The 27,774-nt window shown below is 45.2% G+C and overlaps 1 protein-coding gene across 1 annotated transcript in view; it reads left to right on the top strand.

Moving 5' to 3' along the window:
* ubr4 (ubiquitin protein ligase E3 component n-recognin 4) overlaps positions 1 to 27,774 on the top strand; it is a 133,026-nt gene that overhangs the window by 60,521 nt on the left and 44,731 nt on the right. The window contains exons 28-46 of the mRNA XM_055891302.1: positions 559 to 768; positions 1,104 to 1,331; positions 2,219 to 2,376; positions 2,625 to 2,796; positions 3,432 to 3,633; positions 7,985 to 8,148; positions 8,631 to 8,847; positions 9,283 to 9,499; positions 11,114 to 11,177; positions 11,414 to 11,548; positions 12,864 to 13,038; positions 18,628 to 18,759; positions 19,535 to 19,656; positions 19,854 to 19,965; positions 23,001 to 23,131; positions 23,897 to 24,074; positions 24,957 to 25,061; positions 25,575 to 25,712; positions 26,028 to 26,196. Of these exons, the coding sequence (XP_055747277.1) occupies positions 559 to 768; positions 1,104 to 1,331; positions 2,219 to 2,376; positions 2,625 to 2,796; positions 3,432 to 3,633; positions 7,985 to 8,148; positions 8,631 to 8,847; positions 9,283 to 9,499; positions 11,114 to 11,177; positions 11,414 to 11,548; positions 12,864 to 13,038; positions 18,628 to 18,759; positions 19,535 to 19,656; positions 19,854 to 19,965; positions 23,001 to 23,131; positions 23,897 to 24,074; positions 24,957 to 25,061; positions 25,575 to 25,712; positions 26,028 to 26,196 (3,029 nt within the window). The remainder of the gene's footprint in view (positions 1 to 558; positions 769 to 1,103; positions 1,332 to 2,218; positions 2,377 to 2,624; positions 2,797 to 3,431; positions 3,634 to 7,984; positions 8,149 to 8,630; positions 8,848 to 9,282; positions 9,500 to 11,113; positions 11,178 to 11,413; positions 11,549 to 12,863; positions 13,039 to 18,627; positions 18,760 to 19,534; positions 19,657 to 19,853; positions 19,966 to 23,000; positions 23,132 to 23,896; positions 24,075 to 24,956; positions 25,062 to 25,574; positions 25,713 to 26,027; positions 26,197 to 27,774) is intronic.

Genomic DNA, 27,774 nt, shown 5'->3' with positions numbered 1-27,774 from the left:
CTGCTGGTCATTAGTAGTCTCCCAAACTTTTTAACTGCCTGGTACTCAGCACTCTATTGTCCCTCTAATCACTCTGACATCAATGTAAATGTCATGAGAGCTCATGTTACGCAACATTTCTATAGGCTATGCAATTGTGTGAGAGAACAGAGTGATGGCCTCTGTTAAAAAGAGGAGGATCCCATCAGCTTTCTATAGGCTAGGCCTACCATATTTATTTCTCAACTCTCCTAATATTAAGCACATTGCTTCACTTTAAAACAGGAGTATATCCCACCTGGCTGCCATGAAAATAAACCACAGGGGAAAAGTGTCCTCCATTCACTATTTAAGTGCATAGATGACATGTATTTATTTCCCGCTGCCCCCTGTTTCGATACAGGTGCATGATAATGGTCCATTCTAAATCAAAACTAATTTAACACACATATTATTTAGTATATGTGAATACAAGATTTAATCAAGAATAGTCTGATGGGTGACAATATTAGCCAATCACTGAATGATGCCCAGCGTAAGAAACCAATGCCTTGTTTTTGCTGCAATTTCTAATCATAGTCGCACACCTCATGTTGCCAAGCTGTCTCTCTCTCTCTCTCTCTCTCTCTCGTTCAGGACTGCCACGTGCTAACGTTCAGTAGTACAGGTTCAGTATCAGAACACCTGGTGTTGCACCCTCAGCTGGCTACGGGAAACTTCATTATCAAGGCCATCTGGCTGCCTGGCTCCCAGACGGAGCTGGCCATCATCACGGCTGACTTCGTCAAGGTACCACATCGGCTCTTTTTATAAAGTTTGCTTTTGTAGTTCATGGCTAGGTTTGCTTCAAATGTAGATACATTTTCTTTTTGAAAAATTCCTGGCCTAATCCATTTGTAAACTAGCTCTTGAGGTAGTATAATCTGCATGCCTTAGACAGGAACCTGACTGTAAAAACACTAACAGTAAGCATGAACAGAGCAGAGCAGAATGGAAAATCGACTCTTTGTTTTTAATTTTGTCTTTCAATAGAAGAATGAATGGAATAGAAGGGTTGATTTGCATAACAGCGTTGAGAGCCCAGCGTTGATTGGTGAGACTCTTCTTCTTCTCTCCTGTTATAGATCTATGACCTGTCAGTGGATGCGCTGAGCCCCGTCTACTACTTCCTGCTGCCGAGCTCCAAGATCCGTGACGCCACCTTCCTGTTCAACGAGGAAGGGAAGAGCATCATCGTCATCATGTCCTCTGCTGGCTACATGTACACACAGGTCATGGACGAGTCGTCCAGCGCCCAACACGGACCCTTCTATGTTACCTCAGTCCTGGAGATCAGCCACCAGGACCTTAAGGTACAAACACACTTGGGTTGAACGCAGAAATCGTTCAAATAGTTTCTCTGAACTCTTAAAAACAGAAAGCCTTGCCTGGATTACCAGAATGGTCCGGGTCAACTCAATCAAACGAAGCTGAAGTATTGTTATGAGAATTATGTTCTCAGTTGTCGGTTTGAACCCTGTTTGACCCCAATTGAATGAATTACTCGGCCTGAAACCCAGAATTTGTAAGAAACTGGTTGAAATTATTCAGACGGAGGCCCAGTCACAACAGAACATTTATTTACGAGAACGCTCTATTGTGCATCTACAAAAAAAAACGTTATTTTTATACCATTCCTACGCACATACATAGACACTAAACTTTGGATTCTCTCTTCTTCTCCTGGAGTCTCACCAAAGTTTATTACCACACAGCTGACAGTTCCAGTCCCCTCCAGATACGGGAAATCTGGAGGGGCTCTCCATGTCTTATTTTATCTCCCCAGAGTTATAGCCGGGTCGGTTCAAACATAGTTTAATGATCCACTTTGTTTTCTTTAGGCACACACATACCTTCCTCTCTTCCCATGTACATACTACATAACCTCTTTCTTATGAACTAACATTATTTATCAATACAGAAAAAGAATATAATAGAATTCAATTAGTTATAGTTAAATGTATACATCATTTAGTCATTATTCATAAAATTCATAACAAGTATTTTGAAAGAAAATAAATAATATCTGAATCCTGCACCGGTGTTATTCCAGGACAGTACCGACCAGGTGGCGGACGAGTGTCTGTTACAGCCATGTTCTCCAGATGCTGCTGTTCTGTTGTCGGACGGACGGACGGACTGGTGGACGGTCTGACGGACTTGTCTGTTCTGACTGGTCTCTCTCTCTCTGTCCTTCCAGGACAGTAACGGGCAGGTTGCTGGCGGCGGTGTATCGGTGTACTACAGCCACGTTCTCCAGATGCTGTTCTTCAGCTACAGCCAGGGCAAGTCGTTTGCTGCCACCGTCAGCCGCAGCACCATCGACGTACAGAGACTCTTCACCATCAACGTCAAAGGGTAAGGGTGACCTATTGAGTATGGATCAACTTTTTAGATATCATTTATTGATAAATAAATTGTGAAATAAATTGATAAATAAATAAAATTAATAAATAAATTGTATTAGTAAGTAGACAACTGGATAATTATAATTATGCACCACTTGTTGTAATTGGACAGCATTTGTCAGGAGTTATTAATACATTGGGAAATAAAATGCGTTAAAATAAATGATCTTAACTTTCTCCCTCCTCCGTCCCGTCCAGCTCTAATGGTGGCAGTAAGGCGTCTCCCGCTCTGTGCCAGTGGTCTGAGGTGATGAACCACCCAGGCCTGGTGTGCTGCGTCCAGCAGACTACTGGTATTCCTCTGGTCATCATGGTCAAACCTGACACCTTCCTCATCCAGGAGATCAAGACCCTACCCGCTAAAGCTAAGGTATAGGACACACACGCGCACACACACACACACACACACACACACACTCTCTGGTCATCGTGGTCAAACCTGACACCTTCCTCATCCAGGAGATCAAGACCCTACCCGCTAAAGCTAAGGTATAGGACACACACGCACACACACACACACACACACACACACACACACACACACACACACTCTCTGGTCATCGTGGTCAAACCTGACACCTTCCTCATCCAGGAGATCAAGACCCTACCCGCTAAAGCTAAGGTATAGGACACACACACACACACACACACTCTCTCTGGTCATCGTGGTCAAACCTGACACCTTCCTCATCCAGGAGATCAAGACCCTGCCCGCTAAAGCTAAGGTATAGGACACACACACACACTCTCTCTGGTCATCATGGTCAAACCTGACACCTTCCTCATCCAGGAGATCAAGTCCCTGCCTTCCAAAGGCTAAGGGAGGATATCAGAGCCCAATAAACACACTCTTTCTCAGTTTGTGTTTCCTCGCGTCCTCTTTACTTCCTGCTCAAAAGGCATTGGATGGAGAACTTCAGGTGTTCTGTGTTTTGAGGCCCACTGAGCCCCCCCCCCGCTGAGCCACACACACACACCACTAATACTCCTGTCTCCTCCCGTCAGATCCAGGACATGGTAGCTATCCGTCACACAGCGTCTAACGAGCAGCAGCGTACCACGATGATCCTGCTGTGCGAGGACGGCTCTCTGAGGATCTACATGGCTAACGTAGACAACACCTCCTATTGGCTCCAGCCCTCCCTGCAGCCCTGCTCCGGCATCTCCATCATGAAGCCTGTCAGGAAACGCAAGGCTGCTGCTGCCAGTGAGTTAAACGAACATTGATCTGTCAGTCGGATGCCACTCTGTTGACCTCCTCCAAATCCTCTCGTTTCACGTCACTCATTCAGTTTGGTTTTCCAGGTTACCGGTGCCAGGTTCTATTGTCAAAATACTTCAGACAACTGAATAAATCACACACACACACACATTTTCTCCAGAAAGGCTACTGTAGATAGCCTCGCTACTGTAGGTAGCCTCGCTACTCAGCCTCGCTACTCAGCCTCGATACTCAGCCTCGATACTCAGCCTCGCTACTCAGCCTCGCTACTCTAGGTAGCCTCGCTACTGTAGGTAGCTTGTCTTTTTACTGTTTTATTTCTTTACTTACCTATTGTTCACCTAATACCTTTTTTGCACTATTGGTTAGAGCCTGTAAGTAAGCATTTCACTGTGAGGTCTACTACACCTGTTGTATTCAGCATTTAACTGTACGGTCTACTACACCTGTTGTATTCGGCATTTCACTGTAAGGTCTACTACACCTGTTGTATTCAGCATTTCACAGTAAGGTCTACTACACCTGTTGTATTCAGCATTTCACTGTAAGATCTACTACACCTGTTGTATTCAGCATTTCACTGTGAGGTCTACTACACCTGTTGTATTCAGCATTTCACTGTGAGGTCTACTACACCTGTTGTATTCAGCATTTCACTGTACGGTCTATCTACACCTGTTGTATTCGGCATTTCACTGTGAGGTCTACTACACCTGTTGTATTCAGCATTTCACTGTACGGTCTATCTACACCTGTTGTATTCGGCATTTCACTGTGAGGTCTACTACACCTGTTGTATTCAGCATTTCACTGTACGGTCTATCTACACCTGTTGTATTCGGCATTTCACTGTGAGGTCTACTACACCTGTTGTATTCAGCATTTCACTGTAAGGTCTACTACACCTGTTGTATTCAGCATTTCACTGTACGGTCTATCTACACCTGTTGTATTCGGCATTTCACTGTGAGGTCTACTACACCTGTTGTATTCAGCATTTCACTGTGAGGTCTACTACACCTGTTGTATTCAGCATTTCACTGTGAGGTCTACTACACCTGTTATATTCAGCATTTCACTGTAAGGTCTACCTACACCTGTTGTATTCAGCATTTCACTGTAAGGTCTACTACACCTGTTGTATTCAGCATTTCACTGTGAGGTCTACTACACCTGTTGTATTCAGCATTTCACTGTGAGGTCTACTACACCTGTTGTATTCAGCATTTCACTGTAAGGTCTACTACACCTGTTATATTCAGCATTTCACTGTGAGGTCTACTACACCTGTTGTATTCAGCATTTCACTGTAAGGTCTACTACACCTGTTGTATTCAGCATTTCACTGTGAGGTCTACTACAGCTGTTGTATTCAGCATTTCACTGTAAGGTCTACTACACCTGTTGTAATCAGCATTTCACTGTGAGGTCTACTACACCTGTTGTATTCAGCATTTCACTGTAAGGTCTACTACACCTGTTGTATTCAGCATTTCACTGTGAGGTCTACTACACCTGTTGTATTCAGCATTTCACTGTGAGGTCTACTACACCTGTTGTATTCAGCATTTCACTGTAAGGTCTACTACACCTGTTGTATTCAGCATTTCACTGTGAGGTCTACTACACCTGTTGTATTCAGCATTTCACTGTAAGGTCTACTACACCTGTTGTATTCAGCATTTCACTGTAAGGTCTACTACACCTGTTGTATTCAGCATTTCACTGTGAGGTCTACTACACCTGTTGTATTCAGCATTTCACTGTAAGGTCTACTACACCTGTTGTATTCAGCATTTCACTGTGAGGTCTACTACACCTGTTGTATTCAGCATTTCACTGTGAGGTCTACTACACCTGTTGTATTCAGCATTTCACTGTGAGGTCTACTACACCTGTTGTATTCAGCATTTCACTGTAAGGTCTACTACACCTGTTGTATTCAGCATTTCACTGTAAGGTCTACTACACCTGTTGTATTCAGCATTTCACTGTGAGGTCTACTACACCTGTTGTATTCAGCATTTCACTGTAAGGTCTACTACACCTGTTGTATTCAGCATTTCACTGTGAGGTCTACTACACCTGTTGTATTCAGCATTTCACTGTGAGGTCTACTACACCTGTTGTATTCAGCATTTCACTGTGAGGTCTACTACACCAGTTGTATTCAGCATTTCACTGTGAGGTCTACTACACCTGTTGTATTCGGCATTTCACTGTGAGGTCTACTACACCTGTTGTATTCGGCATTTCACTGTGAGGTCTACTACACCTGTTGTATTCGGCATTTCACTGTGAGGTCTACTACACCTGTTGTATTCGGCATTTCACTGTGAGGTCTACTACACCTGTTGTATTCAGCATTTCACTGTAAGGTCTACTACACCTGTTGTATTCAGCATTTCACTGTAAGGTCTACTACACCTGTTGTATTCAGCATTTCACTGTAAGGTCTACTACACCTGTTGTATTCAGCATTTCACTGTAAGGTCTACTACACCTGTTGTATTCAGCATTTCACTGTGAGGTCTATCTACACCTGTTGTATTCAGCATTTCACTGTGAGGTCTACTACACCTGTTGTATTCAGCATTTCACTGTGAGGTCTACTACACCTGTTGTATTCAGCATTTCACTGTAAGTTCTACTACACCTGTTGTATTCAGCATTTCACTGTGAGGTCTACTACACCTGTTGTATTCAGCATTTCACTGTAAGGTCTACTACACCTGTTGTATTCAGCATTTCACTGTAAGGTCTACTACACCTGTTGTATTCAGCATTTCACTGTAAGGTCTACTACACCTGTTGTATTCAGCATTTCACTGTAAGGTCTACTACACCTGTTGTATTCAGCATTTCACTGTGAGGTCTACTACACCTGTTGTATTCAGCATTTCACTGTAAGGTCTACTACACCTGTTATATTCAGCATTTCACTGTAAGGTCTACTACACCTGTTGTATTCAGCATTTCACTGTGAGGTCTACTACACCTGTTGTATTCAGCATTTCACTGTAAGGTCTACTACACCTGTTGTATTCAGCATTTCACTGTGAGGTCTACTACACCTGTTGTATTCAGCATTTCACTGTGAGGTCTACTACACCTGTTGTATTCAGCATTTCACTGTAAGGTCTACTACACCTGTTGTATTCAGCATTTCACTGTAAGGTCTACAGCTGTTGTATTCAGCATTTCACTGTAAGGTCTACTATACCTGTTGTATTCAGCATTTCACTGTAAGGTCTACAGCTGTTGTATTCAGCATTTCACTGTAAGGTCTACTATACCTGTTGTATTCAGCATTTCACTGTGAGGTCTACTATACCTGTTGTATTCAGCATTTCACTGTGAGGTCTACTACACCTGTTGTATTCAGCATTTCACTGTAAGGTCTACCTACACCTGTTGTATTCAGCATTTCACTGTAAGGTCTACTACACCTGTTGTATTCAGCATTTCACTGTAAGGTCTACTACACCTGTTGTATTCAGCATTTCACTGTAAGGTCTACTACACCTGTTGTATTCAGCATTTCACTGTAAGGTCTACTACACCTGTTGTATTCAGCATTTCACTGTAAGGTCTACTACACCTGTTGTATTCAGCATTTCACTGTGAGGTCTACTACACCTGTTGTATTCAGCATTTCACTGTAAGGTCTACTACACCTGTTATATTCAGCATTTCACTGTAAGGTCTACTACACCTGTTGTATTCAGCATTTCACTGTGAGGTCTACTACACCTGTTGTATTCAGCATTTCACTGTAAGGTCTACTACACCTGTTGTATTCAGCATTTCACTGTGAGGTCTACTACACCTGTTGTATTCAGCATTTCACTGTGAGGTCTACTACACCTGTTGTATTCAGCATTTCACTGTAAGGTCTACTACACCTGTTGTATTCAGCATTTCACTGTAAGGTCTACAGCTGTTGTATTCAGCATTTCACTGTAAGGTCTACTACACCTGTTGTATTCAGCATTTCACTGTAAGGTCTACTATACCTGTTGTATTCAGCATTTCACTGTGAGGTCTACTACACCTGTTGTATTCAGCATTTCACTGTAAGGTCTACAGCTGTTGTATTCAGCATTTCACTGTGAGGTCTACTACACCTGTTGTATTCAGCATTTCACTGTGAGGTCTACTACACCTGTTGTATTCAGCATTTCACTGTGAGGTCTACTACACCTGTTGTATTTGTCGCACGTGACAAACATTGAGTTGATTTTCTCCTTTTCTAGTTTGAATATGCTAAAAAAAAAAACGTTTTGAAATGATCACTTGATATCTTAACGAACGGTCTGTTGCCGCTCTGTTCCAGCCACTCGTACCTCCAGTCAGGTGACGTTCCCGGTGGACTTCTTCGAGAACAACCAGCAGCTGACGGAGGTGGAGTTTGGCGGCAACGACCTCCTGCAGGTTTACAACGGACACCAGATCAAACACAGACTCAACTCCACTGGGATGTATGTAGCCAACACTAAGGTATGAAGAAAGATTACTTTTGTATTTTGTGTTACGATGGCCTACTTCTCCTTCCGACTCGCTACACCTCTGGGCTAATTAGAAATACACTTCTGGTCTTTCATTAACCCGTTTTTTTTTTTTTTTGATTATTGCAAAGCTGTCATCGAGGCCAAAGGGTTGCTACTTTGAAGAATCTCAAATATATTCTGATTTAACACTTTTTTGGGGGGGTTACTACATGATTCATATGTTATTTCATAGTTTTGATGTCTTCACTATTATTCTACAATGTAGAAAATAGTAAAAAATAAAGAAAAACCATGGAATGAGTAGGTGTGTCCAAACTTTTGACTGGTACTTTATTTATTTTTATGGAAGACAGACCATTTGGAGGAAAACGGACACATACTGTATTTGTACCTGCTATTTAAACTGCATTAATCCTGAACCCCTTTTTCTCATCTTAATGATATGGATATCTCTTCCCCCTCTCTGCTCAGCCGGGAGGCTTCACAGTAGAGACGGTCAACAACAACGTCTCCATGGTGATGACAGGCATGCGGGTGCAGGTGGGCACACAGGCCATCGAGCGGGCACCTTCTTACCTGGAGATCTTTGGGCGAACCATGCAGATGAACATGACCCGGCCACGCTGGTTCGACTTCCCCTTCACCAGGGAGGAGGCTCTGCAGGCGGACAAGAAACTCTCCCTCTTCTGTAAGAACACAAGAAAATACTGAACTCCGTAACGAGGGTTTGGAACTCTGTAACGGGGGGTTGGAACTCTGTAACGGGGGGTTGGAACTCTGTAACGGGGGGTTGGAACTCTGTAACGGGGGGTTGGAACTCTGTAACGGGGGGTTGGAACTCTGTAACGGGGGGTTGGAACTCTGTAACGGGGGGTTTGGAACTCTGTAACGGGGGGTTTGGAACTCTGTAACGGGGGGTTGGAACTCTGTAACGGGGGGTTGGAACTCTGTAACGAGGGTTTTGGAACTCTGTAACGAGGGTTTTGGAACTCTGTAACGAGGGGTTTGGAACTCTGTAACGAGGGGTTTGGAACTCTGTAACGAGGGTTTGGAAGGCGTGTACAGTAGATATACCTTGCCCACTGTCTCTGACTAACCTCTCCTTTGTTCTTCGTTCCTTCAGTCGGAGCGTCAGTGGACCCGGCGGGCGTCACAATGCTGGACTCTATAAAGATCTATGGTAAAACCAAGGAGCAGTTTGGCTGGCCTGACGAGCCCCCCGAGGACTTCCCCTCCGCCTCCGTCAACAACGTGTGCTCTCCCAACCTCAACACCGGCAACGGCACCGGGGAAGGGGACATCGCCGCACCAGCCTCCACCGGCGGCACCGTGCTGGAGAGGTTAGTGTTAAACGCCACAGAGTTCAAAGGTTAACCAAAGGTCCACTAGACTAGAGACAGGTTCCACAAGATGGCCAAGTTGCAAAGTCAAAAATTGTCTAAATCTTCAATGTATGAAAACAAAAATGGGGTTTTTGGTCTTAATTTAAGGTTAGGACTAGGCATTACGTTAGCATTGTGGTTAGGTTTGAAATTACATTTTGCGACTTCGCTAGATGGGTGACGACCCTAGAGATAGGGTCGTCTGGGTCATTGCGGTGCCAAAATGATCGTACCTTTCCTTTTGACTATATGCCCGTGAGTCGTGTTCACTAGACATGTAACGGAAGAAAAAGCTCTGAAACGGAGTGACTATCCATACTTATCCAAAAATAAACACTTATTTTGTTTTTCGTGCAAAACATTTTTCTACAATGTGCCCTAATGAACACGACCCAGGCTAGAACCAGTAGAATGACAATAGCTGTAGAGCTGAATCTCTCTGTAATATATCGTTATCTCTCTCCTGACCCCTCAGTCTCTCTGTAATGTATCGTTATCTCTCTCCTGACCCCTCAGTCTCTCTGTAATGTATCGTTATCTCTCCTGACCCCTCAGTCTCACTAATATATCGTTATCTCTCTCCTGTCCCCTCAGTCTCTCTCTATATTACAGTTATCTCTCTCCTGACCCCTCAGTCGCTCTGTAATATATTGTTCTCTCTCCTGACCCCTCAGTCTCTCTATATATTACAGTTATCTCTCCTGACCCCTCAGTCTCTCTGTAATATATCGTTATCTCTCTCCTGACCCCTCAGTCTCTCTGTAATATATTGTTATCTCTCTCCTGACCCCTCAGTCTCTCTGTAATATATTGTTATCTCTCTCCTGTCCCCTCAGTCTCTCTGTAATATATAGTTATCTCTCTCCTGGCCCCTCAGTCTCTGTAATATATAGTTATCTCTCTCCTGACCCCTCAGCCCATGCAGTCTGTATAGTAGGGTCAGACATTTAGGTGTTGATAGTTGTGTGAGCGTGTATGTGTGTTTGTCTATCTGTCTGTCTTTGGCATGTGTGTGTGTCCACTGCATGGCTGCAATCATAATGGCTTGTTGTTCTGCTTCTTCCTCTGTTCACTCATTTTCTTCTTGGTTTCTTCCTGTGGTCCTCACACATTGTTTTTTCTTTTCCTTTGCTCCCCAAAAAATACAATCAATAAAAAAAGTTGTGAAACTGAGTCCTTATCAACCTTGGACCGGTTAGTAATCGCTCTTTCTCTGCTTGTTAGCATGGTGTGTGTGTGTGTGTGTGTGGAGGAGACTGTGTGTGTGTAGAGGAGAGTGTGTGTGTGTGTGTGTTTTTGTGTTTGTGAGACTGAACATGCCATGTGAAATGCACTTTTCAAAAATACCACCATTTGGATGTTTGCTCTAACAACGATGCAACTCATTATTACATCATGGCTTGTTCTCACGTTAAACATTAAATGGGTGTTTTGATTGGTTTGTTTTTCCAATTCAATAGACGAGCTTTGACTTGATTTGAAGTTGGTTTTGATTTGATTGTTTGAAAAAAATGTATTTTGATTTTAATTTATCAGTGAATTGACTACTCTCTCTCTCTCTCTCTCTCTTAGGTTGGTGGTGAGCTCTCTGGAAGCACTGGAGAGCTGTTTCGCTATGGGCTCCTCCAACGAAAAGGCAAGGCCTAAACTACATCTTTCACAGAGAAAAGACTGTCTCGTTTGACACTGCACTGTTTTTATTTTATTTTGTTGTTGCGTTGTCAAAATCAGGCCCACAATCCTCCATACAGTACCAATATAGTAGAATGTTGTACACTAGACAGATACTGGAGCTGGGTGTTGTGTGGGTTTATTGTAGAGCTGTACCAGACAGAAACACTGTGTAGTAAACGATGGTATGTGACTGTTTAGGAGAAGAACAAGGCTGCAGCCCTGGAGCTAGCCACCCTCCTCCTGTCCATGGCTACTCCCTCTGGGGTCCAGCAGCAGACCAAGGGCCTCCTGGCCAGCCTGCACACCAGCCGTACCGCCTACCACAACCACAAGGTAACTAACCGTACACAGCAGCCGTACCGCCTACCGCAAGGTAACTTAACCGTACACACCAGCCGTACCGCCTACCACAAGGTAAATTAACCGTACACACCAGCCGTACCGCCAACCACAAGGTAACTAACCGTACACACCAGCCATACCGCCAACCACAAGGTAACTAACCGTACACACCAGCCGTACCGCCTACCACAACCACAAGGTAACTTAACCGTACACACCAGCCGTACCGCCTTCCACAAGGTAACTAACCGTACACACCAGCCGTACCGCCTACCACAACCACAAGGTAACTTAACCGTACACACCAGCCGTACCGCCTTCCACAAGGTAACTAACCGTACACACCAGCCGTACCGCCTTCCACAAGGTAACTAACCGTACACACCAGCCGTACCGCCTACCACAACCACAAGGTAACTTAACCGTACACACCAGCCGTACCGCCAACCACAAGGTAACTAACCGTACACACCAGCCATACCGCCAACCACAAGGTAACTTAACCGTACACACCAGCCGTACCGCCTACCACAAGGTAACTAACCGTACACACCAGCCGTACCGCCTTCCACAAGGTAACTAACCGTACACACCAGCCGTACCGCTAACCACAAGGTAACCAGCCGTACCGCCAACCACAAGGTAACTAACCGTACACACCAGCCGTACCGCCTACCACAAGGTAACTTAACCGTACACACCAGCCGTACCGCCTACCACAAGGTAACTTAACCGTACACACCAGCCGTACCGCCTACCACAAGGTAACTAACCGTACACACCAGCCGTACCGCCTTCCACAAGGTAACTAACCGTACACACCAGCCGTACCGCCTTCCACAAGGTAACTAACCGTACACACCAGCCGTACCGCCTACCACAAGGTAACTTAACCGTACACACCAGCCGTACCGCCTACCACAAGGTAACTAACCGTACACACCAGCCGTACCGCCTACCACAAGGTAACTTAACCGTACACACCAGCCGTACCGCCTACCACAAGGTAACTAACCGTACACACCAGCCGTACCGCCTACCACAAGGTAACTAACCGTACACACCAGCCGTACCGCCTTCCACAAGGTAACTAACCGTACACACCAGCCGTACCGCCTACCACAACCACAAGGTAACTTAACCGTACACACCAGCCGTACCGCCTACCACAACCACAAGGTAACTTGTGAAGCCTGATGAGGTCTCCTCTTTGTGCTTAATGAATGTGAGATTACATTCACGTGTGTGTGGAACCAGACCCGCTCACCTCTCTCTCTCTCCCCCCCGTGACATGTCTGTCCCTTAGGACCAGTCCCTGTTGAGCAACGCCGTGCAGTGTCTGAACAGCTGTAGTCGTGACAGCAGAGACCTGGACCCAGAGTTGTTCCAGCGACTGGTCATCACGGCACGCTGCATCGCCATCATGAGACCCAGTAACCTGGTGCACTTCACTGAGACCAAACCCTCTAGTGTTGATACAGGTAACAATCTATTCACTGAGACCAAACCCTCTAGTATTGATACAGGTAACAACCAAACCCTCTAGTATTGATACAGGTAACAACCAAACCCTCTAGTATTGATACAGGTAACAATCTATTCACTGAGACCAAACCCTCTAGTATTGATACAGGTAACAATCTATTCACTGAGACCAAACCCTCTAGTGTTGATACAGGTAACAACTAAACCCTCTAGTGTTGATACAGGTAACAATCTATTCACTGAGACCAAACCCTCTAGTATTGATACAGGTAACAACCAAACCCTCTAGTATTGATACAGGTAACAACCAAACCCTCTAGTGTTGATACAGGTAACAATCTATTCACTGAGACTAAACCCTCTAGTATTGATACAGGTAACAACCTATTCACTGAGACCAAACCCTCTAGTGTTGATACAGGTAACAACCAAACCCTCTAGTGTTGATACAGGTAACAACCAAACCCTCTAGTGTTGATACAGGTAACAATCTATTCACTGAGGCCAAACCCTCTAGTGTTGATACAGGTAACAATCTATTCACTGAGACCAAACCCTCTAGTGTTGATACAGGTAACAATCTATTCACTGAGACCAAACCCTCTAGTATTGATACAGGTAACAATCTATTCACTGAGACCAAACCTAGTGTTGATACAGGTAACAATCTATTCACTGAGACCAAACCTAGTGTTGATACAGGTAACAACCTATTCACTGAGACCAAACCCTCTAGTGTTGATACAGGTAACAATCTATTCACTGAGACCAAACCCTCTAGTATTGATACAGGTAACAACCAAACCCTCTAGTGTTGATACAGGTAACAATCTATTCACTGAGACCAAACCCTCTAGTATTGATACAGGTAACAACCTATTCACTGAGACCAAACCCTCTAGTGTTGATACAGGTAACAACCTTTTCACTGAGACCAAACCCTCTAGTGTTGATACAGGTAACAATCTATTCACTGAGACCAACAAACCCTCTAGTGTTGTATACAGGTAACAACCTATTCACTGAGACTAAACCCTCTAGTGTTGATACAGGTAACAACCTATTTCACTGAGACCAAACCCTCTAGTGTTGATACAGGTAACAACCAAACCCTCTAGTGTTGATACAGGTAACAACCAAACCCTCTAGTGTTGATACAGGTAACAATCTATTCACTGAGGCCAAACCCTCTAGTGTTGATACAGGTAACAACTAAACCCTCTAGTATTGATACAGGTAACAACCAAACCCTCTAGTGTTGATACAGGTAACAATCTATTCACTGAGGCCAAACCCTCTAGTGTTGATACAGGTAACAACCTATTCACTGAGACCAAACCCTCTAGTATTGATACAGGTAACAACCTGTTCACTGAGACCAACACACCCTCTAGTGTTGATACAGGTAACAATCTATTCACTGAGGCCAAACCCTCTAGTGTTGATACAGGTAACAACTAAACCCTCTAGTGTTGATACAGGTAACAACCTGTTCACTGAGACCAAACCCTCTAGTGTTGATACAGGTAACAATCTATTCACTGAGACTAAACCCTCTAGTGTTGATACAGGTAACAACCTGTTCACTGAGACCAAACCCTCTAGTATTGATACAGGTAACAATCTATTCACTGAGACCAAACCTAGTGTTGATACAGGTAACAATCTATTCACTGAGACCAAACCTAGTGTTGATACAGGTAACAACCTATTCACTGAGACCAAACCCTCTAGTGTTGATACAGGTAACAACCAAACCCTCTAGTATTGATACAGGTAACAACCAAACCCTCTAGTATTGATACAGGTAACAACCAAACCCTCTAGTATTGATACAGGTTACAACCAAACCCTCTAGTATTGATACAGGTAACAACCTGTTCACTGAGACCAAACCCTCTAGTGTTGATACAGGTAACAACCTATTCACTGAGACCAAACCCTCTAGTATTGATACAGGTAGCAACCTGTTCACTGAGACCAAACCCTCTAGTGTTGATACAGGTAACAACCTATTCACTGAGACCAAACCCTCTAGTGTTGATACAGGTAACAACTAAACCCTCTAGTATTGATACAGGTAACAACCAAACCCTCTAGTATTGATACAGGTAACAACCTGTTCACTGAGACCAAACCCTCTAGTATTGATACAGGTAACAACCTATTCACTGAGACCAAACCCTCTAGTGTTGATACAGGTAACAATCTATTCACTGAGACCAAACCCTCTAGTGTTGATACAGGTAACAATCTATTCACTGAGACCAAACCCTCTAGTATTGATACAGGTAACAATCTATTCACTGAGACTAAACCCTCTAGTATTGATGCAGGTAACAACCAAACCCTCTAGTATTGATACAGGTAACAACCAAACCCTCTAGTATTGATACAGGTAACAACCAAACCCTCTAGTATTGATACAGGTAACAACCAAACCCTCTAGTATTGATACAGGTAACAACCAAACCCTCTAGTATTGATACAGGTAACAACCAAACCCTCTAGTAATGATACAGGTAACAACCAAACCCTCTAGTGTTGATACAGGTAACAATCTATTCACTGAGACCAAACCCTCTAGTATTGATACAGGTAACAACCAAACCCTCTAGTGTTGATACAGGTAACAACTAAACCCTCTAGTGTTGATACAGGTAACAACCTGTTCACTGAGACCAAACCCTCTAGTGTTGATACAGGTAACAATCTATTCACTGAGACTAAACCCTCTAGTATTGATACAGGTAACAACCAAACCCTCTAGTATTGATACAGGTAACAACCAAACCCTCTAGTGTTGATACAGGTAACAACCAAACCCTCTAGTGTTGATACAGGTAACAACCAAACCCTCTAGTGTTGATACAGGTAACAACCAAACCCTCTAGTGTTGATACAGGTAACAACCAAACCCTCTAGTGTTGATACAGGTAACAACCAAACCCTCTAGTGTTGATACAGGTAACAATCTATTCACTGAGACCAACAAACCCTCTAGTGTTGATACAGGTAACAATCTATTCACTGAGACCAAACCCTCTAGTGTTGATACAGGTAACAATCTATTCACTGAGACCAAACCCTCTAGTATTGATACAGGTAACAACCAAACCCTCTAGTATTGATACAGGTAACAACCAAACCCTCTAGTATTGATACAGGTAACAATCTATTCACTGAGACCAAACCCTCTAGTGTTGATACAGGTAACAATCTATTCACTGAGACCAACAAACCCTCTAGTGTTGATACAGGTAACAACCAAACCCTCTAGTGTTGATACAGGTAACAACCAAACCCTCTAGTGTTGATACAGGTAACAACCAAACCCTCTAGTGTTGATACAGGTAACAACCAAACCCTCTAGTGTTGATACAGGTAACAATCTATTCACTGAGACCAACAAACCCTCTAGTGTTGATACAGGTAACAATCTATTCACTGAGACCAACAAACCCTCTAGTGTTGATACAGGTAACAATCTATTCACTGAGACCAAACCCTCTAGTGTTGATACAGGTAACAATCTATTCACTGAGACCAAACCCTCTAGTATTGATACAGGTAACAACCAAACCCTCTAGTATTGATACAGGTAACAACCAAACCCTCTAGTATTGATACAGGTAACAATCTATTCACTGAGACCAAACCCTCTAGTGTTGATACAGGTAACAATCTATTCACTGAGACCAAACCCTCTAGTGTTGATACAGGTAACAATCTATTCACTGAGACCAAACCCTCTAGTATTGATACAGGTAACAATCTATTCACTGAGACTAAACCCTCTAGTATTGATGCAGGTAACAACCAAACCCTCTAGTATTGATACAGGTAACAACCAAACCCTCTAGTATTGATACAGGTAACAACCAAACCCTCTAGTATTGATACAGGTAACAACCAAACCCTCTAGTATTGATACAGGTAACAACCAAACCCTCTAGTATTGATACAGGTAACAACCAAACCCTCTAGTGTTGATACAGGTAACAATCTATTCACTGAGACCAAACCCTCTAGTATTGATACAGGTAACAACCAAACCCTCTAGTGTTGATACAGGTAACAACTAAACCCTCTAGTGTTGATACAGGTAACAACCTGTTCACTGAGACCAAACCCTCTAGTGTTGATACAGGTAACAATCTATTCACTGAGACTAAACCCTCTAGTATTGATACAGGTAACGACTAAACCCTCTAGTATTGATACAGGTAACGACTAAACCCTCTAGTATTGATACAGGTAACAACCAAACCCTCTAGTATTGATACAGGTAACAACCAAACCCTCTAGTATTGATACAGGTAACAACCAAACCCTCTAGTATTGATACAGGTAACAACCAAACCCTCTAGTATTGATACAGGTAACAACCAAACCCTCTAGTATTGATACAGGTAACAACCAAACCCTCTAGTGTTGATACAGGTAACAACCAAACCCTCTAGTGTTGATACAGGTAACAACCAAACCCTCTAGTGTTGATACAGGTAACAACCAAACCCTCTAGTGTTGATACAGGTAACAACCAAACCCTCTAGTGTTGATACAGGTAACAACCAAACCCTCTAGTGTTGATACAGGTAACAACCAAACCCTCTAGTGTTGATACAGGTAACAACCAAACCCTCTAGTGTTGATACAGGTAACAATCTATTCACTGAGACCAAACCCTCTAGTGTTGATACAGGTAACAATCTATTCACTGAGACCAAACCCTCTAGTGTTGATACAGGTAACAACCAAACCCTCTAGTATTGATACAGGTAACAACCAAACCCTCTAGTATTGATACAGGTAACAATCTATTCACTGAGACCAAACCCTCTAGTGTTGATACAGGTAACAATCTATTCACTGAGACCAACAAACCCTCTAGTGTTGATACAGGTAACAACCTATTCACTGAGACTAAACCTTCTAGTGTTGATACAGGTAACAACCTATTCACTGAGACTAAACCTTCTAGTGTTGATACAGGTAACAACCTATTCACTGAGACTAAACCTTCTAGTGTTGATACAGGTAACAATCTTTTCACTGAGACCAAACCTAGTGTTGATACAGGTAACAATCTTTTCACTGAGACCAAACCCTCTAGTGTTGATACAGGTAACAACCTGTTCACTGAGACCAAACCCTCTAGTATTGATACAGGTAACAATCTATTCACTGAGACTAAACCCTCTAGTGTTGATACAGGTAACAATCTATTCACTGAGACCAAACCCTCTAGTATTGATACAGGTAACAACCTATTCACTGAGACCAAACCCTCTAGTGTTGATACAGGTAACAACCAAACCCTCTAGTATTGATACAGGTAACAACCTATTCACTTAGTTTTAGATGAGTTTAGTCTGGACGCTTTAATATTGACTAATCAGATATTCCCGTCACAAGATGAAGCCCCTCCTGTGATTTTACAGCTCTCCGTCTCCACTACATATATGTCTTGTCTCCACAATCGCTGTTAGTAAACAGTTTCATTTCACTGCTTCATTCAGGTCCACAATAAGAGGTCAAAGTGTACAATGTTGTAAGTGTGTGACACTTGTTTGTTTGTTCAGAGATGACTGAGGAGGGCCAGAAACAGATGGACAGCGAGGGATGTAACTTCATCATGCAGCTGGTCAATAACTTCTGGAAGCTCCATGCCCTCAAACCAAAGAATGCTTTCCTGGCTCCTGCCTGTCTGCCAGGTAAACTAACATGGTCTTTCCTGGCTCCTGCCTGTCTGCCAGGTAAACTAACATTGTCTTTCCTGGCTCCTGCCTGTCTGCCAGGTAAACTAACATGGTCTTTCCTGGCTCCTGCCTGTCTGCCAGGTAAACTAACATGGTCTTTCCTGGCTCCTGCCTGTCTGCCAGGTAAACTAACATGGTCTTTCCTGGCTCCTGCCTGTCTGCCAGGTAAACTAACATGGTCTTTCCTGGCTCCTGCCTGTCTGCCAGGTAAACTAACATGGTCTTTCCTGGCTCCTGCCTGTCTGCCAGGTAAACTAACATGGTCTTTCCTGGCTCCTGCCTGTCTGCCAGGTAAACTAACATTGTCTTTCCTGGCTCCTGCCTGTCTGCCAGGTAAACTAACATTGTCTTTCCTGGCTCCTGCCTGTCTGCCAGGTAAACTAACATTGTCTTTCCTGGCTCCTGCCTGTCTGCCAGGTAAACTAACATTGTCTTTCCTGGCTCCTGCCTGTCTGCCAGGTAAACTAACATTGTCTTTCCTGGCTCCTGCCTGTCTGCCAGGTAAACTAACATTGTCTTTCCTGGCTCCTGCCTGTCTGCCAGGTAAACTAGCAACGTCTCATAGCTGGGTAGTGTTCAGTTTGGTGATATATATATATTTTCAAACCAACATTTTTGTTTTACTTCTGATTTTTTTGGGGGGGGCACGGCATGATCTGCTATTTAAAAAAAAATCTGGATGTTTGTTTAGACTAATTATATGAATCTATCAATTGTTGTTCCTCTCCAGGTCTGACCCACATTGAAGCTACAGTAAACGCATTGGTGGACATCATCCATGGGTTCTGCACCTGTGAGCTGGACTACATTAACGTGGCCTCCAAGATCTACATGCAGATGCTACTGTGTCCCGTACGTTCCTCAGATACACTTTAGACATAGACCTGTGGAAAATATATTTTCAATTGTCATATTTTGCCGTGTTGATCCCGGATCGGCATTTGTGCCGTGTTCTACCTTGTTTCTTTACCTAAATAACACTTAAATGATGTAAAAAGTGCATTTATATAATCAATTGAAGTGATTGATTATGTTTTTTTTTATTCCAGGACACGTCTGTTAGCTTCGCCTGTAAGCAGGCCCTGATCCGAGTGCTCCGACCCAGGAACAAACGCCGTCACGTGACTCTTCCGTCTCCCCCTCGCTCCAACACACCCATGGGTAGGTATCTCCTACCCCTGAATCAGACCAGGGCTTTCAAACCCTGTTTTCCTGGAGAGCAATCTTCCTGTAGGTTTTCACTCGAATCCCATTTTGTAACTAATCTGATTCAGTTTATCAACCCAGCTAATAATTAGAATCAGGTGCGTTAGATTGAGGTTGGAATAACAATCTGGAGGACGGGAGCTCTCCAGGAACAGGGTTAGAACCTGGAGGACGGGAGCTCTCCAGGAACAGGGTTAGAACCTAGAGGACGGGAGCTCTCCAGGAACAGGGTTAGAACCTAGAGGACGGGAGCTCTCCAGGAACAGGGTTAGAACCTAGAGGACGGGAGCTCTCCAGGAACAGGGTTAGAACCTAGAGGACGGGAGCTCTCCAGGAACAGGGTTAGAACCTAGAGGACGGGAGCTCTCCAGGAACAGGGTTAGAACCTAGAGGACGGGAGCTCTCCAGGAACAGGGTTAGAACCTAGAGGACGGGAGCTCTCCAGGAACAGGGTTAGAACCTAGAGGACGGGAGCTCTCCAGGAACAGGGTTAGAACCTAGAGGACGGGAGCTCTCCAGGAACAGGGTTAGAACCTAGAGGACGGGAGCTCTCCAGGAACAGGGTTAGAACCTAGAGGACGGGAGCTCTCCAGGAACAGGGTTAGAACCTAGAGGACGGGAGCTCTCCAGGAACAGGGTTAGAACCTAGAGGACGGGAGCTCTCCAGGAACAGGGTTAGAACCTAGAGGACGGGAGCTCTCCAGGAACAGGGTTAGAACCTAGAGGACGGGAGCTCTCCAGGAACAGGGTTAGAACCTAGAGGACGGGAGCTCTCCAGGAACAGGGTTAGAACCTAGAGGACGGGAGCTCTCCAGGAACAGGGTTAGAACCTAGAGGACGGGAGCTCTCCAGGAACAGGGTTAGAACCTAGAGGACGGGAGCTCTCCAGGAACAGGGTTAGAACCTAGAGGACGGGAGCTCTCCAGGAACAGGGTTAGAACCTAGAGGACGGGAGCTCTCCAGGAACAGGGTTGGAACCTAGAGCACGGGAGCTCTCCAGGAACAGGGTTGGAATGAAAACCTAGAGCACGGGAGCTCTCCAGGAACAGGGTTGGAACCTAGAGGACGGGAGCTCTCCAGGAACAGGGTTGGAATGAAAACCTAGAGCACGGGAGCTCTCCAGGAACAGGGTTGGAACCTAGAGGACGGGAGCTCTCCAGGAACAGGGTTGGAACCTAGAGGACGGGAGCTCTCCAGGAACAGGGTTAAAACCTAGAGGACGGGAGCTCTCCAGGAACAGGGTTGTAATGAAAACCTAGAGGACGGGCGCTCTCCAGGAACAGGGTTAGAACCTAGAGGACGGGAGCTCTCCAGGAACAGGGTTAGAACCTAGAGGACGGGAGCTCTCCAGGAACAGGGTTAGAACCTAGAGGACGGGAGCTCTCCAGGAACAGGGTTGGAACCTAGAGCACGGGAGCTCTCCAGGAACAGGGTTGGAATGAAAACCTAGAGCACGGGAGCTCTCCAGGAACAGGGTTGGAACCTAGAGCACGGGAGCTCTCCAGGAACAGGGTTAGAACCTAGAGGACGGGAGCTCTCCAGGAACAGGGTTAGAACCTAGAGCACGGGAGCTCTCCAGGAACAGGGTTAGAACCTAGAGGACGGGAGCTCTCCAGGAACAGGGTTAGAACCTAGAGGACGGGAGCTCTCCAGGAACAGGGTTGGAACCTAGAGCACGGGAGCTCTCCAGGAACAGGGTTGGAATGAAAACCTAGAGCACGGGAGCTCTCCAGGAACAGGGTTAGAACCTAGAGGACGGGAGCTCTCCAGGAACAGGGTTAGAACCTAGAGGACGGGAGCTCTCCAGGAACAGGGTTAGAACCTAGAGGACGGGAGCTCTCCAGGAACAGGGTTAGAACCTAGAGGACGGGAGCTCTCCAGGAACAGGGTTAGAACCTAGAGGACGGGAGCTCTCCAGGAACAGGGTTGGAACCTAGAGCACGGGAGCTCTCCAGGAACAGGGTTGGAATGAAAACCTAGAGCACGGGAGCTCTCCAGGAACAGGGTTGGAACCTAGAGGACGGGAGCTCTCCAGGAACAGGGTTGGAATGAAAACCTAGAGCACGGGAGCTCTCCAGGAACAGGGTTGGAACCTAGAGGACGGGAGCTCTCCAGGAACAGGGTTGGAACCTAGAGGACGGGAGCTCTCCAGGAACAGGGTTGGAATGAAAACCTAGAGCACGGGAGCTCTCCAGGAACAGGGTTGGAACCTAGAGGACGGGAGCTCTCCAGGAACAGGGTTAAAACCTAGAGGACGGGAGCTCTCCAGGAACAGGGTTGTAATGAAAACCTAGAGGACGGGCGCTCTCCAGGAACAGGGTTAGAACCTAGAGGACGGGAGCTCTCCAGGAACAGGGTTAGAACCTAGAGGACGGGAGCTCTCCGGGAACAGGGTTGGACCAATAGAACAGCCAAAAAGTTAATTTCAGAACGTTATAAAAAAAAATCTAAAAACCGATGCTTTTGTTTAGACTTCTCTGTTCTTCTATATTTTAGGATAGTTTTTCAACATCTTCTGCTCTATTAATCTCTTAAAGAGTTTGGTGTGAAGGCTTGGACAAATCAGAAACCACTAAATGTTTCCATCGACACTGAGTGTTCTCCTCCTTTCTCCCTGTTCCTCCTTTTCTCCCTGTTCCTCCTCTTCTCCCCGTTCCTCCTCTTCTCCCCGTTCCTCCTCTTCTCCCCCCGTTCCTCCTCTTCTCCCCGTTCCTCCTCTTCTTCCCGTTCCTCCTCTTCTTCCCGTTCCTCCTCTTCTCCCCGTTCCTCCTCTTCTTCCTGTTCCTCCTCTTTCTCCCCGTTCCTCTTCTTCTCCCCGTTCCTCTTCTTCTCCCCGTTCCTCCTCTTCTCCCCGTTCCTCTTCTTCTCCCCGTTCCTCCTCTTCTCCCCGTTCCTCCTCTTCTCCCCGTTCCTCCTCTTCTCCCCGTTCCTCTTCTTCTCCCCGTTCCTCTTCTCTTCTCTTCTCCCTGTTCCTCCTCCTCCTCCTCCAGGAGACAAAGACGATGATGATGAGGATGATGTTGATGACAAGATGCAGCCGTTGGGGCTGACGGGAGGAGAGGGGGGCAGGCAGGAGAGTCAGGAGCAGGGTGAAGTCGACCATGGCGACTTTGAGATGGTGGTGAGTCTCTTTGAGATGGTGGTGAGTCTGGTCCAATCGCTAGTGTCCACTCCTCCTCACCCACTCCTCATACACACTGTAGTAATCTAGTGTCCACTCCTCCTCATACACACTGTAGTAATCTAGTGTCCACTCCTCATACACACGGTAGTAATCTAGTGTCCACTCCTCATACACACGGTAGTAATCTAGTGTCCACTCCTCATACACACTGTAGTAATCTAGTGTCCACTCCTCATACACACTGTAGTAATCTAGTGTCCACTCCTCATACACACTGTAGTAATCTAGTGTCCACTCCTCATACTCAATCTCACATGCACAAACAGGACTCAAATCGCATTACCACGGTAACATACCCGCTCTTAAAGGGGCAGGTGAACATTTTTTGTCTCTGTAATATTTTTGTTAAAAGACTCAGGTCACAGAAAATGTGATTTAAACAATTTGTTTACTTCTTACTACTAATATATTATGTATTGTTTTAGAAACATGACAAAACATGCTCAAACGTTGTTGCTTTTATGGTATAATTTGAGGGACATTTTTTGGGGGGCTGGTAAAAAACTAAATCTGAATGGCCACAGTGGCTGGTGGACCAAAAATAGCCATATTAACATCTGTGATATGTACAATATATATATTTTTTTTTATAAACACACACCAAAATATTGTTCACGATGGAAAAATGCAAAACGTTATCTGTCCATTTTGATAGTGTTTGCTTATTGTCTGTTGTTGTCTGGTCTGTGTATCTCTATCCAGTCTGAGTCCATGGTTCTGGAGACAGCGGAGAATGTGAACAATGGGAACCCGTCTCCCCTGGAGGCTCTTCTGGCCGGGGCCGAGGGCTTCCCCCCGATGCTGGACATCCCTCCAGACGCGGACGACGAGACCATGGTGGAGCTAGCCATCGCACTGAGTCTCCAGCAAGACCAGCAAGGTCAATACGCACTAATACCGCACCATTGTGAGAGTCATACACTTGAATATTCATTTTTTTTAAATTAATACTCCAGTCCAGATACTACATATTGTGGTACTTAATCTGGTTTGCCAATAATCTTTTGCCTGAAAAAATAAAAAATGACCTGTAATGTTTATCGACTGACTGTTTCTGTACCCTTGCTTGACATGATAGCATTGGCTAATTGGCTAGCATCGCTAATGCTAATGCTAGCGATGCTAATGCTAGCATCGCCATTAGAATCTGGATCAACAAACCACTGTTTGTGTTTGAGAGTTGAGGTTTGACAACCCTGTTGTAGTTATACTATTCTAGGCTCTAGCAGCAGTGCCCTAGTTCTCCAGTCTCTAGGTCTGTCAGGTCAGACTCACTGTAGCAGTGAACTGTGTTTGTGTGAAGGTTTAGCTGTGTTGATAATGACCTTGTGGGTGGTGTTTATATGTTGATCCAGGCAGCAGCAGCAGTGCCCTAGTTCTCCAGTCTCTAGGTCTGTCAGGTCAGACTCACTGTAGCAGTGAACTGTGTTTGTGGGAAGGTTTAGCTGTGTTGATAATGACCTTGTGGGTGGTGTTTATATGTTGATCCAGGCAGCAGCAGCAGTGCCCTAGTTCTCCAGTCTCTAGGGCTGTCAGGTCAGACTCACTGTAGCAGTGAACTGTGTTTGTGGGAAGGTTTAGCTGTGTTGATAATGACCTTGTGGGTGGTGTTATATGTTGATCCAGGCAGCAGCAGCAGTGCCCTAGTTCTCCAGTCTCTAGGGCTGTCAGGTCATACTCACTGTAGCAGTGAACTGTGTTTGTGTGAAGGTTTAGCTGTGTTGATAATGACCTTGTGGGTGGTGTTTATATGTTGATCCAGGCAGCAGCAGCAGTGCCCTAGGTCTCCAGTCTCTCGGCCTATCAGGTCAGGCTCCCAGCTCTTCTTCTCTGGATGCAGGCACCCTGTCAGACACCACCGCATCAGGTAATGAAGCTCATTCTACACAACAGACTACCACCAACTTTTAAATCTGTTTTAAATCACCGCTCTCAGGGATGGTTTTAAGCCCCATTTGGTTCTCCATTGAAAGTGTCTTGTAATTCAAGACTAGACTTAATCTGTGTTTGGGCAACTGGACTCAGTTTTCTGTTCCATTAACAAAAAAGCAGAATAGGGGAGGTAGGGTGTTTCTCCTGTAACAGCTTTGCTTATGCTTCTAGAGGAGGGAGGGTATTTTTTCCTGTAACAGCTGTGCTTCTGGAGGAGGTGGGGGGGGATTTTTCCTGTAACAGCTGTGCTTATGCTTCTAGAGGAGGGAGGGTATTTTTTCCTGTAACAGCTGTGCTTATGCTTCTAGAGGAGGGAGGGTATTTTTTCCTGTAACAGCTGTGCTTATGCTTCTAGAGGAGGGAGGGTATTTTTTCCGGTAACAGCTGTGCTTATGCTTCTAGAGGAGGGAGGGTATTTTTCCTGTAACAGCTGTGGTTATGCTTACAGCCCCAGCATCAGACGACGAGGGCAGTACGGCCGCCACGGACGGTTCTACGCTACGGACCTCTCCGGCCGAGCACGGGGGCAGTGTGGGGTCCGAGAGTGGGGGGTCTGCCATCGACTCAGTGGCAGGAGAACACAGTGGTGAGTTGACACACAGAGGAAACTGTGATGTCCTATTCAAACGTCCTTCCTAGTTTCTTTGGAAGTTATCTGATTTAGAAATGACTGGACATGTGAACGCCATGTGGTGGATCTGTTGTGTTCATCTGTCTAATCAGTAATTATTTCAAGGAAAGGAGGCAGGAAGAATGCGTTTTTTTTTAAGCCAAATCGAATCACAACTAATCCCTAGCCTTGTACCCACTAAACCCCTAGGTCCTAGGCACTTGGCGGAGGTCTGTTTCCTGATGTTCGTCCTCTACCCTTGTCTCTCTCTCTCTCTCTCTCTCTCTCTAGTGTCAGGCCGCAGCAGTGCGTACGGGGACACAACCGTCGAGGGCCACCCAGCAGGACCAGGTAGTGTGAGCTCCAGCACAGGTGCCATCAGCACCACCACAGCCCAGCAAGAGGGCGATGGATCGGACGGAGACGCAGAGACAGAGGGGGACATCCACACCAGCAACAGGTCAGGAACCAACCACCAAGACACTGTGGTGGTTTGATTCTACCATTGTATTTTATGGTATGGACTTTTGCCCATTTTTTACTTTGAACTGTTTGCAGTGGTGGTCCTTAGAAACGGTGCGATTTGACGTCACTTCTCACGGAAAGAAGAATCTCTAGGGAGATTTTTGTGTATCTGATATCTGTACATACAGTACAAGTCAAAAGTTTTAGAACACCTACTCATTCAAGGGTTTTTCTTTGTTTTTACTATTTTCTACATTGTAGAATAATAGTGAAGATGTCAAAACTATGAAATAACACACATGGAACCATAGATTATTAAAAGTAGCAACCCTTTTCCTTGACATCTTTGCCCATTTATTGGCATTCTCTCAACCAGCTTCACCTGGAATGCTTTTCCAACAGTCTTAAAGGCGTTCCCACATATGCTGAGCACTTGTTGGCTGCTTTTCCTTCACTCTGCGGTCAATCAATCAATCAAGTTTATTTTATATAGCCCTTCGTACATCAGCTAATGTCTCGAAGTGCTGTACAGAGACCCAGCCTAAAACCCCAAACAGCTAGAATGCAGGTGTAGAAGCACGGTGGCTAGGAAAAACTCCCTAGAAAGGCTAAAACCCAGGAAGAAACCTAGAGAGGAACCAGGCTATGAGGGGTGGCCAGTCCTCTTCTGGCTGTGCCGGGTGGAGATTATAACAGAACTATGCCAAGATGTTCAAAAATGTTCATAAGTGACAAGCATGGTCAAATAATAATCATGAATAATATTCAGTTGGCTTTTCATAGCCGATCATTAAGAGTTGAAAAACAACAGGTCTGGGACAGGTGGCGGTTCCATAACCGCAGGCAGAACAGCAGCAAGGCCAGGCGGACTGGGGACAGCAAGGAGCCACCACGCCCGGCAGTCCCGACGTATGGTCCCAGGGCTCAGGTCCTCCGAGAGAAAGAAAGAGAGAAGGAGAAAATTAGAGAGAGCCTAGATTTTCAAAATGTTCATAAATGACAAGCATGGTCAAATAATAATCAGGAATAAATCTGTTGGCTTTTCATAGCCGATCATTAAGAGTTGAAAACAGCAGGTCTGGGACAGGTAGGGGTTCCGTAACCGCAGGCAGAACCGTTGAAACTGGAATAGCAGCAAGGCCAGGCGGACTGGGGGCAGCAGGGAGTCGTCATGCCCGGTAGTCCTGACGTATGGTCCTAGGGATCAGGTTCTCAGAGAGAGAAAGAAAGAGAGAACGAGAGAATTAGAGAAAGCATACTTAAATTCACACAGGACACTGGATAAGACAGGAGAAGTACTCCAGGTATAACCAACTGACCCTAGCCCCCCGACACAAACTACTGCAGCATAAATACTGGAGGCTGTCCAACTCATCCCAAACCATCTCAATTGGGTTGAGGTCGGGTGATTGTGGAGGCCAGGTCATCTGATGCAGCACTCCATCACTCTCCTTCTTGGTCAAATAGCCCTTACACAGCCTGGAGGTGTGTTGGGTCATTGTCCTGTTGAAAAACAAATGATAGTCCCACTAAGCACAAACCAGATGGGATGGCGTATCGCTGCAGAATACTG

The sequence above is a fragment of the Salvelinus fontinalis genome, chromosome 31, assembly GCF_029448725.1.
Source record: "Salvelinus fontinalis isolate EN_2023a chromosome 31, ASM2944872v1, whole genome shotgun sequence".
Taxonomy (NCBI): Eukaryota; Metazoa; Chordata; class Actinopteri; order Salmoniformes; family Salmonidae; genus Salvelinus; species Salvelinus fontinalis.
This window is presented reverse-complemented; position numbering and strand designations above follow the sequence as displayed.